The 20,421-nt window shown below is 41.6% G+C and overlaps 1 protein-coding gene across 4 annotated transcripts in view; it reads right to left on the bottom strand.

Annotated features, from left to right (window-relative positions):
• The window catches only part of LOC118215311 (protein unc-13 homolog C-like), a 98,105-nt gene extending 78,192 nt beyond the window's left edge, over window positions 1-19,913 (bottom strand). For 3 of the 4 annotated variants that reach the window (XM_035395981.1, XM_035395983.1, XM_035395982.1), the window contains exons 1-7: window positions 19,392-19,913; window positions 12,185-15,538; window positions 7,898-7,920; window positions 7,195-7,259; window positions 4,575-4,653; window positions 1,935-1,940; window positions 756-827 (exon numbers count right to left, since the gene is read on the bottom strand). In XM_035395981.1, coding sequence (XP_035251872.1) covers window positions 756-827; window positions 1,935-1,940; window positions 4,575-4,653; window positions 7,195-7,259; window positions 7,898-7,920; window positions 12,185-15,296 — 3,357 coding nt within the window. In that variant the 5' untranslated portion in view covers window positions 15,297-15,538; window positions 19,392-19,913. Of the gene's footprint in view, window positions 1-755; window positions 828-1,934; window positions 1,941-4,574; window positions 4,654-7,194; window positions 7,260-7,897; window positions 7,921-12,184; window positions 15,539-19,391 lie in introns of those variants that run through there. The other variant, XM_035395984.1, reaches the window with a different exon arrangement.
• Window positions 19,914-20,421: the final 508 nt, after the last annotated feature.

Here is a 20,421-nt window from a genome sequence, read left to right as displayed (position 1 = left end):
CATCCAGCACCCTCAACTGCTGTGGCTACATTTTAAACATAATTAAAAGAGCAAAACTGCGTGTTTCAGGGATGGGCCAGCCTTAAGGAAACAGCCTGAGGACCTTCCCTAAATGCCCACATGCTACAGTATAACTGAAATCCCCCAGCCTATCCCCATCATCCCTCCACCCCCTTCGGTCCACAATGGCAATGTGATGCCCTCCAAATGAAACCCCTTACAAATTAAACGCCACTTATGAGTATAACCACACTCATTTCTGGGGGGGGAAAAGTATTTAAAAAAAAAAAAAAATATATATATATATATATATATAAGCTTTAGAGTTTTGAGCCATATTCTTCATTCAAATGTGGTAATGTTCTATAGCCACTTGTTCACAAAAAACAAAACAAAAACAAAACATAAAAAGCCAATTTCCTTCAATCACTTCAGACAGCCTTCCTATGGAGGTTTAACCATATCGTTCAAGATTAGATTACTTCATTTCCCTCTGATCGTATACTCTCAGTCCACAGCCCAACACAACACCCTGACAGCAATGTTCCTGCCACCTCAATTCTGTTCCATACAACAGGTTTTAAAATCAGTGAGCAGGAATTTATCTACACCACCCCCTTAATCATAACAGTCAATTCTTTGCGTTTATGCATGGTATATTACATTAGCAGCACATGGCTGCTTCCTATTAGCTGAAGGCTCTTTGATAGAAGTGTGATTTATTTCCACGTGTACAGAAATGTGGAAACGCTTACCAGGTCTTCGTTGTTCAAGGTAGATCGTGTCACAAGGGCAAAAGAAATGCCTGCCTTTCGAGCAGTCAATGTCTACATGGGGAAAAAATACAATCTGAGTTACTACTATCCAGAGCTGAAAATTAAATGATCTTATTAAAATGAAAAGTGCAGAGAGTAGATGGCACTGAGCATTCTGTTAGCTGTGATGTCAAATGAGGTCCTCTAAATGACCTGTTTTTAACAGCACACTGTTGCTATGTGACATAAAAGATACACTGGATTGGAATGACTTTCTCTGTGTTCTGAATCAGGCCTACGAAATTGTGTTTTTGTGTTAGCTCAGGCCATTACCACTCCTAACTCGCACACAGACAGCCACCAATCACCTTTTTCAGATAACATTCTGCAGTACAATAAGGTCATGCACTGAATATTTTACACAAAGGTACAGCTTTTGGCTTTGTACAGATAAAAATCCCTGCTTGTATTCCCCGTATACTGACAAGCGGAACACTGCTCATCCTAGAATTCAGTACCAGATTAAGGCCCATTTAAAAAAAAATTTCTTTGGATGTGGACCCAGTAAAACTTTAAAGGCTGGAAACAGCCTCACCTTCCATTAGATGGAGCATGAGTTGGATGTAAATACCCAGCTATTATAGGTGTAATTAATACGTAACTACAAGCAGAAGTTCACAGTTGAGTAACTGAAATAAAGGGTTCATGTTAACAGAATGAGTAAGGCCATGACATACGGTCAACTGCATGAGAATATGAAACAAACCCACATTGGTTGCATGCCTAACAATGTTTATTTATGCAGCAATTTCATGGTGTGTACTATGCAATTACAATTAAATTACCCAGGCGTACTGCCAAGTGATGTGGGACAAAGAAGTCCACCAACGCTTGCTCTTGGTTTCAGCTCACTATAAAAATGCAGTTATCAAAACGGGTATTCTACAGCATTAAATACCTTTGTTTCACTGAGGAAATCCTTAATTAAAAGATAAACCAAGCAAGGCTAATTAAGCTGAAAAATTTAGTTTTCTGCTTACTCAGATCTAAACTAAAACCTTCTCATAGAATACAATTTTGAATGCTGTGCTGTACGTTATTCTTCAGAGAATGGTAATCTATGTACAAACATAAACAGTGTGCAAGGGTGCATAAACTCAATTAAGAAATGGCACTTACCAAAGCCTGGATATCCAGAAAAGGGATGGGGAGAAAAAGATAAAGAGACAGTCTTAATTAGGCAAGGGACTGAACACTGATTATTATCTGCAGTTACCAACCACTCAGCGCATACACAGAGCCTTGTTTCTCTGGAACAAAGCGGTGTTCAAACTGCCATGCATGGATTTTCGCCATCGCTTTACCAGAGGAGAGCCGAGAGCCGACAGAGCAAATATTTCGTAAATAATTCTGAGCGGGAAAAAAACAATCAATACCTATTGTTGCATGCACTAACAAGTAAATAATAAAACTCATGCTTTGCAAAATTGCATATTTTCTGCTGTTTCTATCCTGCATTAGCTAAAATGAAAGATGCGCAAAACCATAAGCACACCGTCCTTTATGGGGAGATCAGCCATTCAGCGCTGACATGTTCATTACACTCAAGACTTAAATTCTGAGTTGAGTCAAGGGAGGTAAAGAAACAGTGGAGACAGTAAGGCACACGTAATTAGCACCAGAGGAAGTAATGCAACAAACAGGTAAGCAGGCATCGACAGCTGACCATACTGGATTTGTCTTTACCATTCACCTTCACTCTCACAGCCTAATTATGGTAAAGACCCACGGAAAGCCATAGGTGTCTAGAGTGCAGGAATATAGGTGGGGGAATGGTGGAGGATGGGATAAAAGGGAATTTAAAAGCTAACGCTACATGAACTGAAGTGTCAATGTATGTCAGCTGAACATGCAGTTTAACCGCTGAGGTTGCTGCAGTCATTACAGGCTCAGGCTGAAGTCAAGTGTCGTACAGGGGTGAAAGTTCAGAGAAAAAAAATAAAACCCTGTATCTGGTACTTCTAATAAGGGACTATAATCTTTCTCCGTGCCCCTGCCCTGCCCTCCCCCTGCTCCTCACCCCCATTCCAAAACCACTAGAAGCTGCTGTTGTACCAAAGCAGCAATTGCACAGCTAGTCTCGGGTTTACTGTGGATAGACAGAGGGCAAAGGGGGGAGTGGACAAGACCAGATAAAAACCCTTCAGATTACTGACTTCATCTGGGGTGTAAAGGGCTTTCTTGTGCATCATTTTACATGATCTAAAAGCCTCAGTACGAGTAAGTCAAGATTCAATGAGGTCCTCAGATATATTTTTGGGTCGAGTTGTCAAATTTTCAAATGTTGCTTCTGCTTAAGTCACGCATAGCATATGCGTATTACCATTACCAGACAACGGTATAGCAGAAATCTGACAACCCACTGAAAAATATCACCCATAGCTATTATGGGCGCATGTAGGAATGGTAAATATATATATATACAAAGCCCAACCCATACTTACCAAGATAATGTTGTTTTTTTCATGAGAGATATGGACAAATACATCATCAACTTTTGCACTTCAGTAGTAATGTAAACATTTATCAAGAATAGAAATCATATCCTTAAAATATAAAATATTCACAATTTTCATGTTATCACGTATACATCTAGCAAGATAGTGTGCAGTCAGTATCACTAAAGAAATTATAGTGGATAGAGCCTGTATTTAAGTGTGTACTGCCTGTAATATATAGTGTATAGTGTGTGTTCCAGTAAATTTAGGATTATAGTGTTGTCCTTATCTTTGTAAGTAAAGAAGTACAGCTGGTACAGTCTTTTATAAAGGAAAATGGTATAGTAGTTATCTTTGCAAGAATTATGGTAAAGGTAATCTCTAAATTATGACAATGTAAAGGAAAAAACATTAAAGAAACAGCAATTACACATAATATATATTCATTGAGTTAATTATGCCTCCCCCTCTCTCTCTCTAGTTTTTTACACATTTTAGAAAAATAAAAATGATGAAATTTTGACGTCAGTATGGTCAATTCATTATACAGACCATCCACTCCAGACTGAATTTTACTGTTGCACAAACACTACGAATCCCTCATCAGTCAGAACCGGAACCAAACAACACCCTCTCTGCATATCAGTCCTAGTGAACACGAAGCAAGAAAAACACAGGAAGGAAGCAATATTCCCATCTTATCGAGACAGCGACACATTTGCACCCATTGCTAAGGCTGGCACAAACTGTCTACTGATGCTCTCGAATCGCAGAGCTCACAGCCAGATATGCAAATGCCTGTGCCAAAAAACAATCTGCTGGTGATAGGTAATGGCTCAGGAGATTGTGGGACCTGACCAAGACATCACCGCGCTCCCTGTTCACCGCGTTCGGGCCTCCGGTCTGACCACATCAGAAGAGAAACGCTGCGACCAAACCCTGTGTGTGCAGTCCAGCTGTGAGAAAGCAGCTACTTGGCAAGTGAGTCTGCAGCTTGCTAATGATCACAACAGCATCAGATTCAGTGTCAACAGCACCTCCAAAAAAAAAAAATATATATATAACTGCACCTGAGAGATATTTATCAGTTTTTATTTAACTTTGTGAAATTGCCATGATGGGCATCTCAAGATCTCATGAGGCTCAGCAGTATTTAGAACACATACACAAAGTACTGTGAGAAAAGCCTGATCGGGCTCTGTTCTACATATTAGTGCATAAAGCGGGGTGGGATGCAAACCCACTTGGCCAGTGTAATGTATTGGGAGTGAAATCAATTCAACACAAATCAAAGGTAACCTTGTTGAGGAAGATTACTCACTAGGTCTCGGACAATAGGCATGGTCCTCTTGCGTCGTAAATCCGGCATACTGTCAATACCATAAAGTATGCTGCCAGGCCTAGGGAGGGAGACAGATTTAGTGGATATTAATATCTTCATAATGCTGTGCAGTGCGCAAAAATTATGAGACTGAAAAAGGATGAGTTGATTTATGGCTCGGGAAAACAGCGTGGCTCATATGTCATTCTTTTTTCTTTTTGATTGCTACTTGCTGGGCTCCGCGCTAAGCGCAACCGACACACTTTACCCTGCACCTACCCCACCCGCTCCTGCCCCCACCCCCAACTCAGAGTGCCAGACTGGCGAGGCAGTGAACGAGGAGCGAGCGGGAGTAAAGGATTTTGCTAAGTGACAGAGAGGACGGCTTTAAATAGAACTCCCCAGGTGTGGCCGTCGGGAGAGCGGGCTTCTCCAGCAGCTGCTGATGAACAGAAAGGCGTGCGCAATCACAACAGGTGTGTGTCAGCTCAGCCAAACGCATCTTCCTATTCAGACCCGGCTCGTCTGTTCCGACTGTGCTCTAGATGAAGGATCTGGACAGGACACCTGAGCCTACTGCGTTTGGAAAGAGCGATCTGGACACCTGAGCCTAAAGTATTTGGGACAGAAAGATCCGCATACAAAACCTGTTCTCGCTCAGCGATCTGAACAGAACATCTTTGTTCTTACAGTTCAAGGTGAACATTTTTGATACTGACACACATTCATTTAAATGTTTTGTTTAAAACAGATTATAAAAATGAGACCAAAAGCATACGTATGAAAGTTAGAAGGGGATGACTTGTTTAATATGCCGATTAACAAAACAGCTATAAAATCATGTTTTCTTTTACCCCTTATCCACACTGTCATCATAGCAGATTGTCTCTAATGCTAGAATCTCCTTAATCTGCCAACATCAGATGTATCATTGACTGCATGCCAGCCAGTGCTGGGGAGTTAGACTATTCCATGGCTGCATAATGTTCTGATTTATGAACTAGCCAGCATGTCGAAAGTGAAGGAAATGTTATACATTTCACATAATTCCAGCGAACAGATAAACAAATGCCGTACCTATGTACAGCACCGTGAAAAAGCATTTGCCCCCTTCTTGATTTCCTCCATTATTGTACATTTGTCACACTGAATGTTTTCAGATCTTTAGACAAAATGTAATACTAGACCTGAGTAAACAAATAACACATTTTTTAAACGATTAATTCCTTTATTTTGTGAAAAAGGTTATCAAACATCCATATCATCCGTGTGAAAAAGTAACTGCCCCCTTAAACTTAATAACTGGTTTGACCCCCTTCATCAGCAATAACTGAAACCAAATGATTCCTAAAATTGGATAACAGTCTTTCACATTGCTGTGGAGGAATTTATTTGCAAAACTCTTCTTTGCACAAATGCTTTAATTCAGACAAATTGGTAGGTTTTTGGGCAAGAAGTACTTGTTTCAGGTATTGCCACAGCATCTCTATTAGGTTCAATTCAGGAGCTCTAAACTATGACAGAGGCTACAAACACGTGTAATACACGTTCTCAAAAAGTACTAAAAGTATATTATTATTATTTTTTGTGCAGTTTCAGTGGTGCATGTTCAGTTCGTAGCCATGTTAGCTTGCTGAGGGGTCTTTAGAGCAGATCACATGGACTTTAGAGATGCTCACTGCAAAACTGACACTCTCCCATCCCTCTCTCTCTATCAGGGAGTTCACCTCTTTATCACCAAATCCCCCTCTTTCCACACCTGTCTCTCTGCTCACCCATTTCTCCATTGCTTTCCCTCTCCTCCCACATCCCTCTTTCTCTCCCCATCTCACCCTCTTTTCCCAAGTCTCCCATCTCTCATGTCTCTCTTTCTATCCCCATGCCTTTCTCTCTCCACATCCCTCTCTCGCTCTTTCTCTTTGCATCCTCATGCTGACAGTTCAATGAGCTTTCATGTCTCCAAGTAATATTTTAACACAGAAAAAAAACTATGGCAGTGCTGACAATAAATTACCCTGAAACACCAACATCCCCTTGGTGATAAACTCCTAAATTGAAGACCCTTTGGCAAGCATTGCCATGTTCGATATGCATCCTATTTATGGCTAAAATACAGTTTTTTATATTGCAATAAAATATTACTATCCTATCACCACAGTATTGGCACAAGTTTTGAAATAATGAGAACATTTTATGACAGTGTAATTTATTATTATTGTTTTTTTTTTTTTAATTTGGGAGCTTTTCATAACACAGTATTGCCTTGAATGAAATGAAAAGTTATTTTCATGAACTGGCAGAGGAAATTTTATATTTCATAATTTTCTCTCAGCTTCACACTGTATTCTATAAACATTTGTCCTTAACATTTTTTTACATGTTTTCTTCACCAATTGACCCAATTTAACCTTTTGAAAAGTAGGTTTTTTTTGGAATGTGCTTTCAAAATTCTAAGTCAGTGGTCTAGAACTTTCAATTACCAGTAGAGATAGTAACATCAGCATTAGAATGTTCAGTTAAGAATATTCTAATCACATATTTGCTACACCTTAAAGGGTTCATTCTGGCCATTTCCTCATAGGAACACTCAGAAAATGTATTGAGAACCTGTCCCACTTACCCTCCGGCACCCTGAAGCCCAAGAAGTTTTGACGCGTCCAGGACATTGCCGCTCACCAGCCGTGCCTTCACAGGGGAAATATGGAGATGGTCACCATAGCAACTGTGAAAGGTCTGACCCGCAACATCATTTCATCACGTTTTACACATCGCATACAGTACACTTACATTAAGCCCATATTAGGAGAGGTTGTAAATGTCTGGAGGTCAGTGCAAGGGAATAAACATGTTGCAAAAAATAAAAATAAACCTTCTGGGTGAAAACTGCACGTGCACTGCTCTGCTATGCAGAGAGATATTACACATTATTTTGAGAATAGGTATTTAACATTCACATCATGGAGTCAAGCCCAGACCATATCATGTCCCTTGAAGCAACATCTCATAGTATTTCACCCGATTATTAATGTACCCTTTTGACTGACCCAGACACCATGGCTTGTAAAATGTACAGTATGCAAGCATTGTGCATGGTGTTTTTGTCCTCATTTCCGAGAACCATCCTGTTTACAAATGCATCTTGTTTTAGAACACAACAAAAACAAAGAAAGGAACACAAAAAAAACCATGTTTGTGAAGAAGCACACCAAGGCACATGCAGTACATTTGAGTGACAGTATGACACAGTCACAACGACTACACAGACAAAAATGGAAACAGAAAGAAAAAAAAATCAGAGTCAAACAAGAACAGTGATTGAAAACCTGCGTGTCCAAAGCACTGCTATCTGAAAGAGAAGCAGGAAGAGGAGGGTACAATGTTAGAGGAGCGCCTTCAATGACTTGCCACATTACACCGTAAAAACAAGCTTTTCCGGCCATGAAGCACACCTTTGAAGACTTGCTTCGAAATAACAAATGAATGTTAGACATGAGACAGACCTTGACAATGCAGGAGAACCAAAAAAAAACAAAGAAACTTTTTTTTTCTTCAGAAGCGAAAACTGCTACTGATTATCACAGTGCATGTATAACATTAATAACCAACTGAATAATTGACGGATTACAAAAAAATAAAATAAACAAGACCATCAACGTCTCCCTATAAATACACTGCAAGGCGGACTTTTTTCCTTTCCTCCTTTAATTAGCAAGGAAACTGCTGCGATGCTTAGAGAAAACTGCGTCTTATTTGAGCAATAACAACCTATTTATTCATGTTCCACATGTTACGGGAATGTGTTCATTGCACTGTGTTGCCAGGGCGACAGAGGAATTGAGAACTCTCAGGTATTGAGAGGAAGTTTGTTGAACTGTTGCAAGTCAAATTGTTTATAGTGCACATTTATAAAATACCATGACTAAACCAAAGTCATTAAACTTTCAAAATCAGCTATAATACAGAATAAAAGTGATATAGAGTTACATACTACATTATGACAATGATATTTTAGTGAACAATAATTTTGGTATGAAAATTATACATAATATTGTTATATAATAAAACACTGGTAAAAGACACCCACTAAATAAATACTATAATTTTAAGAGCAAGATAGAACAACATAAGTAATGAAACCCCAGAGTCACTGAGTAACATTAAAAAAAAACATAATTGGTCTTAACGGGAAAGCCAGAAGTTGCAATCAGCAAGTAGCTGCATGACACAGGCAAATCCCTGTGGTCAATAAGAAGTTGACAAGGATGCCCAAGCAGTATTGATCAATCAATTCCCAAAGAATCTTGTTTGTTGTCCTTCCCATGGACTAATAACTTTACAAACAACATTTTAAGGAAGCATTACCAGTGTTTTTCATTACCAACTGTATATCCCACCACCCCTTTATGCCTCACTGGCATTTCCAGTTTTGTCGAATATGGCCACATCATGACTACAGGCTTATCCATCAGTTTGGGAGACAGCAGGCTGTCACATGGCCTCAGAAATGCAAACTGCTTCTAATAAGCCCACAAGCCTAAACAGACAAATTCTGAAGATCTGCTAAACCTCACAAAGCTTTTACGCTGCAACATTTTATATATTTTCATGAGAATAATCACAAATAAGTTCTATTATTTTGTCAGCAATGCATTACGTAGTAATGTCATTTTGTTTTCTTAAGAAATGTTTAGCAAACTTGCCCCAGGAGTAGGAAGCATCTGATTTAATAAAGTTGATTAAAGAGCCTTGGAACTTCATACACCCACTGCTGCTTATTCAAAGATATACAACAGCACATCTATCCAGATTATTACATTCTGGGCTCCTACGGTTTTGAATTTTATTAGTACAACTCACCGCTTCATTTTAAGGGCTACATTGCCAGCCAGGAACGCAACTATCTTAGTAAACTTATCGTCATTCTAAAACTTTAAGATGAGCTGGGGTAGAGCCCAGTATATAACAGGTTTAACCATTCAAAAATCTGGAAATTATAGCAATTGCAATAATTCCAAAAAGTAATTCAACTGAGTACGTAAAAAGGGCTGACATCTTCCTCGTCCTGTCAGGAAATAAGTTGACAATGCATGCAGGTCCTCCTCATCATCCCTGCAGCTGTCATTTGAACATTACCTACTTCATTTAAACCCATCATCTGCAAGCAATAGTAATACTACTAGTAAAGAACACAACTCCTCCCCCATTCATGACTCACATGTAATCACATGATCACACCACATGTACTATCTGGGGCACGTGTGCTCTGTTCCGTCTGCACAGTGTAGATACTGTGGAGAAAAGAAATCAGTCCACTAGTCCACTACTGTTCAGAACAGACAGCGGCCCTCCACAAGACTGAAATAAATATTCTAAACAACGCTGACCTGGTTAGAAAAACGCCCTTGGGAGAGGGCATTAGCATCTCAATCTAGTAGCTGTTACGGCGAAGCGAAGATTGAGCTGGCAGGGAACGAAGGACTCAGAGACTGGGCTGAAAATGAACAGCACGGTTTGGAACAAGGGGCCAGGGAAACACACGTGTATAAAGAAATCCAAAGCTTTTCTCCAGCCTAATGTGCCAGTAAACGGGCCTTTATGCCAAAGATGGCCGTTCAATCTTCATAAATTAATTAGGCAAGATGACATGTGCGCTCACATGTAAATAATAATCATGCCAAGCAAAGAGGTGAATAAAGAGGTGAATATCTCTAATAAACAGCTTAGATGTTTTCAATACAGAAATGCAAACACAGGCCAATGTCAATACATCTCCATACTCCTAATTAAGAAGGAAGAATTTCACACTGGAAGCCAGTCATTTTTACATGCGGCTTCAGGCTCATTATTCCCTCCCTGCATCAGTAGTCACTGTTTTATCAGGAGCAACATAATAGTTGCACCAATTTGGACCATAAATCTTATCATTTGTAATGTCCTATTTATGAGTTCAACATTTACTATAATGATTCCAACAGCCAATGGCATGGAATTTCCGACACACTACCCATACACAACACTTAAAATAGAATACATCCTAGTGTGCCATCTACCCACTCAAATATAAATAAATATTCACAGGTTCTATTAATAAAAAGTATCTTTAAATATCATCTCTAAACATCTACAGTACCTACAGTACGCCATGTGGCCACAAAATACAAAACACGCAGTATAAACAGGCCAACCACAGAAACCCACTGAATTCCTGTATTTAAATGAGGAAAATGCACATGTCAGAATAGGCATTATCTGTGATTGGTGAGGCAAGGGCAGCAGATGTTCTGAGCCCAGTCCCCACTGGTGGGGAAACAGCGTGGCCATTATGACTCAGTCTCCATATATCCCATCAGTAAAATCCAGAGTCACTGAAAACACAACCAAGGCAAGATAGGGACCATGCCAAGATGTTTAAAGCACAGTTGAACACAGCCCCTTTTAAATGCATAATTGAGGTCTTGTTTTCAAAAGAAAAAAGACAACGTGCTATTTATTCAATGTGCGGCATTTGCTTCAGGCACTGAGTTTACTAAACACATTTTCTACATGGAAACAGCTGTCAGAAAATTATTACACTTGCACAGTATGCTCAAGTTTTGAAAACACAGCTTTTCTGTCAGTTTCTTTGAATTTTCATTTACAGAAACAGACGCTGTAAAAATTAAAGGCATTACCTTTCAGTGTCTGAAGTATTTTGCTAAACTGTCAACTGTAATAGGCTGAGGCTGGACTGATATTTAACTTGGATTTTAAAGAGGTGGGGGTAGCCAAAAGCCATCTAGTTATTCTTACAATAACAATGATTGAATAATTGATTATTATATTCCTAACTGGTTGTTGATAAATGACATATTTGCCTCTCTCCCTTCACTCAAAGGCATAGACATATGCAAAACACATAATCAAGAGAAATACATTCTATGCTATGTAATGTGCCTAACCATTCAAGGACACCATGGTTAGTCATATCCTATACACATAGACAGAACCCTCTGTGCATATGTATAGAAAGAACACAACTAAATTATTATCTATGTGAGAAGAGATGAAAATTCTAACATATCCTTTGTCTGCACATTGCTATGCACAAAATGAACCACAAATAAGGCTGAGATAAAATCAGACCCCAGCTGCCTTCTTGTTATCTGAATGACCTGTCTTAGGAGACTCAAAGGCTGGGCTTGAATGTCACTGGAAAAAGAATCTGGGCTTTCCAGTCAGCTTAGAATGAAACTCCTGTAAGTCTCTATGTGCTTAAAAAACCTGCCTTCCCTGAGGGTTACACACACTGAGAAATCAAAAAGTGATCAAAGTGACTGCTACCGCCTTCTGTAAATGAGATATTCTTTATAATTTTCTTTAAAATTTAAACACTCTAGTACACTTCCCTCTTAATCTTTATAAGAGACATCATACTTTAAGATAATGTTTAAATCTTTCATAAGCGTTACATATTTAATGTGATAAATTTCAATAAGACAACATTTGATTACGGGAACAGGGCATTCATCATTATTTCAGTGCATTTAAGTCTGCGTCAAAGTCCACTGTGTCATACAATAGAGGGCTAAAAAAATCACTCATACTAGCTCGTACTCTAACAATGTATGTACCTCCAGCAAGGATCTGTTCCTCCAGCTCGGCCATTTGCTTCCTGTATGCCCGCAGCGCGGCTTCTTTGAAAGTTGGTCGTATTCTCTTTTTGGGTGGAGTCTCAATCGGCGGTTCCTCCGGAAGGTTTTGGTTCTCATCCTCTTGCTGAACTGTTTCCTCAATGACCTCCTGTTCCTCGATTGGTTGGGTTTCTTCAGTGTCCTCCTCCTTCTCCTCCTCCTCCTCCTCAACCTCCTCAACCTCCTCAACTTCCTCAACCTCCTCAACCTCCTCAGTTTCTTCAGTGTAGACCATAGCTTCATACTCCTGGGTGTCTTCAGTTACCGGGTTGTCTTCGCAATCCTCACTGTATTCTAAGTCGTATTGCTCATCATAGCTGCAGTCATATTCTAGCACAATATTCCCTTCCTGTGACACATCATAGTCTTGATATTGCTCCTCAGACTCATTGGCATTTGTCCTGTTCTCCAGATTGGCTAGCACTTGCTCCATAACCTCCACATAATGTGTCTCATTGTCAACCGTCGGCTCACTGCATTCCTCCTCCTCGGGTTTGCAGTAGAAAGGGTCTGCATACACATCAGAATCGATCGTTGTGCTGGAGTCATTTGCGGTGGATTGAGAGAGAGTCCTGAAGCGGCCCATGAAGGTAGAGCTGCTGGGTTCTTCCATAGCATTGACACTCTGCGAGCTTTTATTCCAGACGACCTCCAGGGCAGATTTAGCCCGTTGCAGAGTTGATCCGAACGTTGGGAAGCTGAATGTTTTGTCAGAGAGGTCTATGCTGAGCCTACTATGCCAGGATTTGGGTGGATCCTCCACCTTTTCACTTCTGATTTCGCTCTGACTGCGGTACATGGTTGGGGTTCTGGTCTGATTTTGATAGGCGTTACTCACATTCGCCTCTGGGTAAGGGTCACTTTGAGCGTCTGGCTGGCTCACAGATTCACTCTCTGCCCCAGGGCATATGGAAGGTGTGCTATCAAGGGTCAGGTAGTTCTCCCCTTCAAACTGTAAGTCCACCTCTTGGCATTTTGTAATGTTTTCAGGGAAGCCTGCATGAACTGAGGGGTCAAATGGACTGCTGACCTCGGAAACAAAGTTCTGCTCGGTTGAAGCATCAAGGCCTGAATCAGCACCTTGTTCTAAATGGTGCCAGTCCTTCCAAGGTGAAACGTCACCCTGCAAGGAGAGCTGGGAACTGCTGTAGTGGCTCCTGTCACCTGATATGCAGACGAGGCCATTGCTCACGCCACTGTCAATGGTTTCAGTTGTCTCCGCTTCATTAGGCTCCACATAAGTAGGGTTTTCCTGGCTGAGGGTTTGACTAGGTGGACTTGCATACCAAGAGGATGCCATGTCCTCCTGCTTCCTCTGCCAGAGCTCTTGATCTGAAGATGAGAGCAGGGAACAGCCATTGGTTCTGCTGAAGTATTGACTCTCTGAGAAGTCCTCTGAGTAAGACTGGCACAATTTGGAGCAGTCCGACTCTGAGCGGCTGAGTTTGGGCGTTGAGTAATCACTCTGAGAGAGCCACATGGGGGTTAAGTCTGAGTAGTATGACTTCGCCTGCCTGTCATTGTCTTCATACACAACTGTTTGATAGGTGTCATCAGCATAATGCACTGAGCTTGGAAATGTATTGCCAGCTACAGCCTCGTGGGATTTTTTTTTGTCCGATTTACTTTTGTGTGGTATCTTAGGCACAACTGCATATCGGTTCCTGTTAAGGTCCTCTAACTCTTTGTCACTCTCCATAGACATGTTGTCCCAGTCATCGACTTCAGGTTTGTCTTTCGTGGAGACTTTAATGTCCATGCTTTCATAAGTTTGAGAAGTGGTCATTGCTTTCTCTTTCCTTTCCTTTGTCTCATGAGGGAGGCTATCGGTGGATATTGATATACCAGTGCCTTTCAGTTTGTAGCACTTTTTCAATACTAAATCCCTGTCTTGTGGGGTTGAAAAGATAACAATTATAGGACGTGGCTTAGCGTTGGGACATTCTCTTTGTTGTCCTAACCGATGGGCGAGTTCAATTCTAATTGTCTTGTGTGCTTCAGTGAAACCCATCTTCTCTTTTAGAATTTGGTAAATGAGATTCTCAGTTTTCTCCAGCTTTTCCTCAGGCACGTTTAGGAATCTCAGGGTGGTGCTGCTGCCCTGGTTGCTAATCTGCTTGATGTAGTCGTGTATGTCCCGTGTCTCTCGCCTGGACTGCACGAAGCCCGAACGGAGTTGCTCGATCTCGCTCTGCACCACCTCCACGCTGCTCGAGATCTCATCAATGGAGTTCTTGAGGGCATTGACATGGCCCCGCAGCTCGGAGAGCTCCGTCTCGATCTGGCTGATACCCTGTAGCTCTTTGAAGATCATCTCCATGACATCCTGGGTCTGGCTGATGCAGCCCGTGGAGCTGGAACCAGGCTCCAGCGAGGTCACCTTCTGCTGCCTTCCAGCTCTGTCCAGAGACTTGCTCCTGAGGCCAAGGGTCTTTCTCCAGGTGCTCGCATCTGAATCTGAGGAGACACATTCCTGACTTTTCTTCCACTTCCTTAGCTTCCGCAAGGCACCCAGTCGGAGAGTCTGTAAACTGTTGCGTTCTACCCGTTCACCCTCCGAGCTTCCGTCTGAGGGCGCCAGACTGATCAGGCTCTTCCGGTTCCTTCTCACTGGCATGGTAAGAGCTTTGTGTTCATCGAATCTATGGAGGAGTTTAACCTCACTCAGGGAGTCAAAATTGCTGCTATCAATAGACAACACCTCTTGAAGGACACCTTCATTTTTCTTACCTAAAAGAGCATTTTTTTGGAGTCCGTTAGCTATCGCTACGCGGTAACTAAAAGTTGGCGAAAGGGATGAGCAGTCCTTGCCGTCGTCTTCTTCAAGGGATATATTGCGTGCTGATGAACATTTTGAGATTTTTTTGACTGTGCTTTTCAGTGCTGTGGAGAAGTTTGGATTTCGTGTTTCTGCATCAGGTGTCAATTTTAGCTCTTTTTTATTTTCACTGCTCTCTCTCTTCTTTGTGGGATTCACCAATTTCTTTGTAAACATTCCTTTGCAAATCTTTAAAATGTAAGATGGGAGGCTCTTGAGTAGGGCAGAAACCATGGAGGGCAATGTTTAGGTAATGTTTTCCAAACACAATAAGGTTGAAGCCAAACTGGTCTTGAATCCAATGATGGCAACACACTCAAGCACTTAAGTTGTAAAGTCCTGAGCAATAGGGTGCAGGGATCTTTGTATGTCCCTTTCAAATGTGATTATGCCAGACCACAAAGACTGTACATCCCAGAGGTGGGCCTGAAACATGGTAAAATCCAGTCGCTTTCCTCATGGCTAACCGCATTATTCTACAAAGGAAAAACACTGATTAAATCATCAGAAAAAACTAATAATTACGCTGATAGGAAAAAAGACACACAGTTTCAATTGCACATAGGGCAATACAGCACAATTGTATATTCACACATATCCACACAAAAAAACACACAGGGTTGTTAATCTTTTCACGGATTAATCTTTTCACAACTTCACCTTTTCAGAGATAAGTGATAGTTCTTCCCATTGCACACAAGGTAAGCCACAGAAACCCTCAAGATGATCAGCAAACAGCAACAAAAGAACATCAACATCAACCTAAATCTATAACTGAAATGGATCTTGCACAAAGATGGGCGCAAGTCAAGATATCCACTTGGTGTTTCGTCCTTAACTGAGGTGTGTTTCTGTGAGACTGAATTGAGTGCTTATTGTTTAATGTTACACTTGATATGTCTGCTCCAGGGAAGAACTGAGATCTAAGGTATGGGGTGGGGTGGGTAACTAGCTAAATAGCTAAACCAGCACTCAGGAAGCATCACCGACTTTTCAGAATTTGAAAATATGACAGGGAATAGAGATTCCAGTGAACACCAATAATTCAGCATTGATATAATAACATGCAGTGTTGAGGAAGCAAACCTAGAGAGCAATTCAGGAGGCAGCTGCACGACATCTCATCCAAGATTTGGAGCCTGGCTCGGGTTGCGATACAACAGAAACATACTGTATGACTAATTGCTGCAAAGCTAAAATTCTCACTTCAGATGGGCAGGGAAATACTAAACTGGCATTGCTTATCTGTATGTGCTTAAATCTGTATTGCACTGAAGAAAGGCTAGATGGCTGATGAAGATGAAGCAAAGCTTCAGGGAAACAGTTTGCAATTTAGTCTATCCCCTTTGCTGCTTATGCATTACACATTACAGACGGCAAAACTACCAAACTGCCAATGTCTAGACTTGATGACCAGGTGTGAGGCATACAGCGGATATTTTATTTCCCAAAGCAATTATTACTAATTATATTACTATGGAAAATATATATGTAAATTAGTAAATGAATACAATCTGTATGTAAATTAGTAAATGAATACAATCTGTACACATACTGCATACAGCAGCTACTGCTTACAGATTATATTATTGAGGACTTCAGTATGATATTTCAGAAAATACTGGGGCTATTTCAAGAACTGGGAACAGGTTCTAAAACATAGCATTGATAGGCTTTGGCAAGGTCAGTGTCTCTTCAGCTATGTGCGAGAGTTTATGGATGTCAGCCCTTGCTGGAAACTGTTTACCACAAACCACAGTTTGACAGTGACAATATTTAAACAGGTGTACAGATTAGTAATTTAAAAAATAATAACATGCCTTCTGATTCTACACACGGCAAAGACTGAGTATGCCTAAGAAGAACCTTCTATACTGAGAATCTATACTTCAAAGAAAACAAACAATAGCATGTTTGGCGTGCGCGCTGCCTGAGTATGCATGCATTTGTGTGCAAGTGTAAAGGTATAAAAGAAATAAAACGTGTCTGACAGGAGCATTTGAGTGAATATGACTGCTGAATCTACAACAAGTCAAAATCTGCTGTGGTTCTTACGGCGGACCGTAATATCAAGCCTATCACCAATACTGATCAATTTCCACCACTGGCCTGGGCTATGCTATTGGTATACACTAGCACTGTATCTATATTTAATGAGTCCATGGTCAATATATTGGCATCACACATAATGTTGAGAATACTATTGCTTATTTTTAGATGTCGGCCATTTATGTTGCACTTTCTCAGTGACATTTCATTTCAGCTGTGACTGCTATTCGATTACACCTGGAAAACTGGCAGAACTGAGGGGTGACAATAGAGACAGGCTGTCAGCGCCCATCAATCTCCCCCCTCCCCTTGTCTCCCCACACCCCTCAACCCACCACCACCCATCCCCCACCTATACTCTCAACAGCATCCACAACTATGATGTTCATCTCTGGTCAGTGTGCAGGGCTTACATTAAGAAGCTGTTCCTCATACACAGACTGTTCATCTCCTCACTCATGTGTGTCCATGCTTTTCAATCAGGACCAGAGGCTTTCATTCCCACATACAGTGAGAGCACACTGGTTTGAGATTGTTATAGTCACGAGCTTGCAAACAATCTATCCAGTGCTAGCAACACACAATGAGACTGTGAAAATCCTGGTCTATGATGAAGTCCTGCAAACTTTGGTTTAGAAGGAAAACCGACCCTCCCTTTCACGAACATATTAGGGGTGGAGACAAGATGTACGGGTTCAGCAGGTGAAATCTGCGATATTCAATACCCACCTTCTGCATGACAAAGGAAGATTAAACATGCAAATAACCTGAAGCCCCTCCCCCAAGTGGCATCTCAACATAATGTGATCAGAAAGGCAATGACGCATGGCCATCAGAAAATTGAGATGAGAGAGGATTGTGGAATTATTCAAATGAGTTTCTGCACGAGACTGATTCTGCTTGTGCTCCAACAGAGAAGCAATTATGAGATCCTGTGTGCCAACACCAACTTAAAACAAATATAGACAAATACCGCCCAATGCTTGGAGTGACTGTAGTTCTGTATCACTTAAGCACACACTGATAAAGTTTTGAAATCTTGAAATATTTCATTAACTGCTTTGCCTGCTCCATGAACTCCCTTTCTAGTATATGGTAAAATTGTACATTTTGCATTGTGACCTTAGCAATACATTTTTCATACCTGTGTAGCACAAGGTCTGCAAAATAAATGAGTTTACCTAGTGTAAATATATACATTTTTTAAACAATTGGGAAAAAGACAAAAGTTTACATATGTCACTATGGTTACGGTCATACATAAGAAAAATGAAAGGATTGTGTCGAAGACCACCGAGATGCATGGCACTTGTCCTGATAATCACACTCACTGTCATTCAGGGGTAAAACTACTACTGCTGAGAGAGAGCGGGTCCCACAGCCACGCCCTTTCCACTAACACGGTTAGCCCCGCCCATTCCACTAACACAGTTACCAAGAGTGCTGTGCCTACAACTGTGAGACAGGGGTAGTTTGACACTTGAGAAAGCTCAGCATTCCGAAATTCATTTTGCCCTACTTAATTGTGTTGTAGAAAAGGAACGAGATCAGTGACAACAAACGAAAACACTGCACTGCAACTCTGGATAGTCAGAACATATCAGAACAGCTAAAGGGCTGCTTCAGTGTGCACTCTTTAATAAGGGGCTCTAATTCGGCCGTGTTCTGCTCGGCCGAACACCATCCGCTGTGTAGCCCTCGCAGACTAGTGCATGTGTGAGCCAGAGCAGAGGAGACGGAGGGATCGCTATACCCCACAAGCTGACAGAATCAGCTGGCTACCTGCTTTGCCCTGTGCTTTTTTTTTTGTGAAGCAGGTCTGGAATACGCTCCAATCAGGCTCCAATCACGTTGCTCTCACGCTACTCCCTCAGAGGGGAGAGGACATGCAAGCTGATCATCTTGAAAAAATCTCTCAAAGCATATCTGTGCATTTACCCTGAGTGCAACACGAGGACACTGCTCATAGGAATCATGAGAAATAGATCTAAAACGAAAATAAATAGTATGATAATATAGAACTATACACACATATATAATATAGTACCATATATACATATATATAGGACCATATATATATATGTATATCTATATAGTTCCATATTATGTTCTCCAGCCATTAAATTGGCTGAATAGGAATTACTTATGGTTTTAAAATCATCGTCAAACATTGTGTGCATCATTCAGATGAAAATCCACAATACAGAAAGACAAGGGGGCACCAAGGACCCCAGACAGCACACAACCAGGCTCAGACAGCACAGTCAGTTATGTACATACCTGACAGCAGGATTCCTCATAAAAGCCAAACTAAATCAACCCACCAGCAACAGCTAGTGCAATCCAATGTCCCAGGCTGCTGCAGGAAACATGCCAGGAGAAAGTGAGGGAGAGGCGATCTCCATTCAGCCAGGGAAAATGAGAAGGCGCACACGCCGCTGTCTCCTAATGACTGAGCCGGAGCGCGGCCAGTCTCTGTGTCAGCCTGTGACGGGCTCAGCTTCCTCCTCCTAAAATTCCGCTGCGTTCCCTCGGCCGCGTCTGGCAGGCGCGAGCAGCCTCAGATGTGAGTGGCGGGTCAACGGATTTTCGCCGGTGAAAAACAGCGCTTAACGCCCCTGCTCTCCCGGGAAGCCGTAACACAGGAAGAATCCCCCCTCCCCTCCTTTCGCGACGTTCCTCCCAGGTCTGTGGAGCTGGCGCGGTGCAGATGCGGCCAGCGTCTGGGAAGAGGTAATCCTCCCGGTGGTTTTAAAGGGGCGGCAGCGAGCAGACGAACTGCCCCTGCCTCCCTCCAGCCGCGGCCCCACCAGCACCCCCCCCCGACCCCCCCCCCCCCACCCCCACCGGACTGAGCCACACAAGCTTAGCGAAAGCCGGGGCTCACAGAAAACAGCTCAGGAAGGGAGGCACATCAGCGGCCGCGGTGCAGCAAAGCAGGTCAAAGGCTCAGTCATGTCTCACTTTGCCTTTAATTCATCAGCTCAACGTGACCTACAGTGACAACAGAATTCCAGCAGTCTGTTGTGTTTTCTTTCTCTTTCTCCCTCTCTCTCTCTCTGCATCTCTCTTTCTCATACACATACACACACCCCTATATCACACACACACACACACACACACACACACACACTACACTCTCTCCCTTGCTCTCTCTATCACCAGTACCTTCCTCTTCACACAACATACCTTCAATTTGTGAATTTCACTGATTATTTGTTTACAAGTATTCCCGCTGAAGTAAAAAATAATATTTAATAATATTTAAAATGATTTATCAGGACCTTCAGGCTAACTAAGAAACTAATTT

Source organism: Anguilla anguilla, chromosome 16 (genome assembly GCF_013347855.1).
Source record: "Anguilla anguilla isolate fAngAng1 chromosome 16, fAngAng1.pri, whole genome shotgun sequence".
In the NCBI taxonomy this organism is placed as follows: Eukaryota; Metazoa; Chordata; class Actinopteri; order Anguilliformes; family Anguillidae; genus Anguilla; species Anguilla anguilla.
Note: the sequence above shows the minus strand (reverse complement) of the source record. Positions and strands in the feature narration are given on the sequence as shown.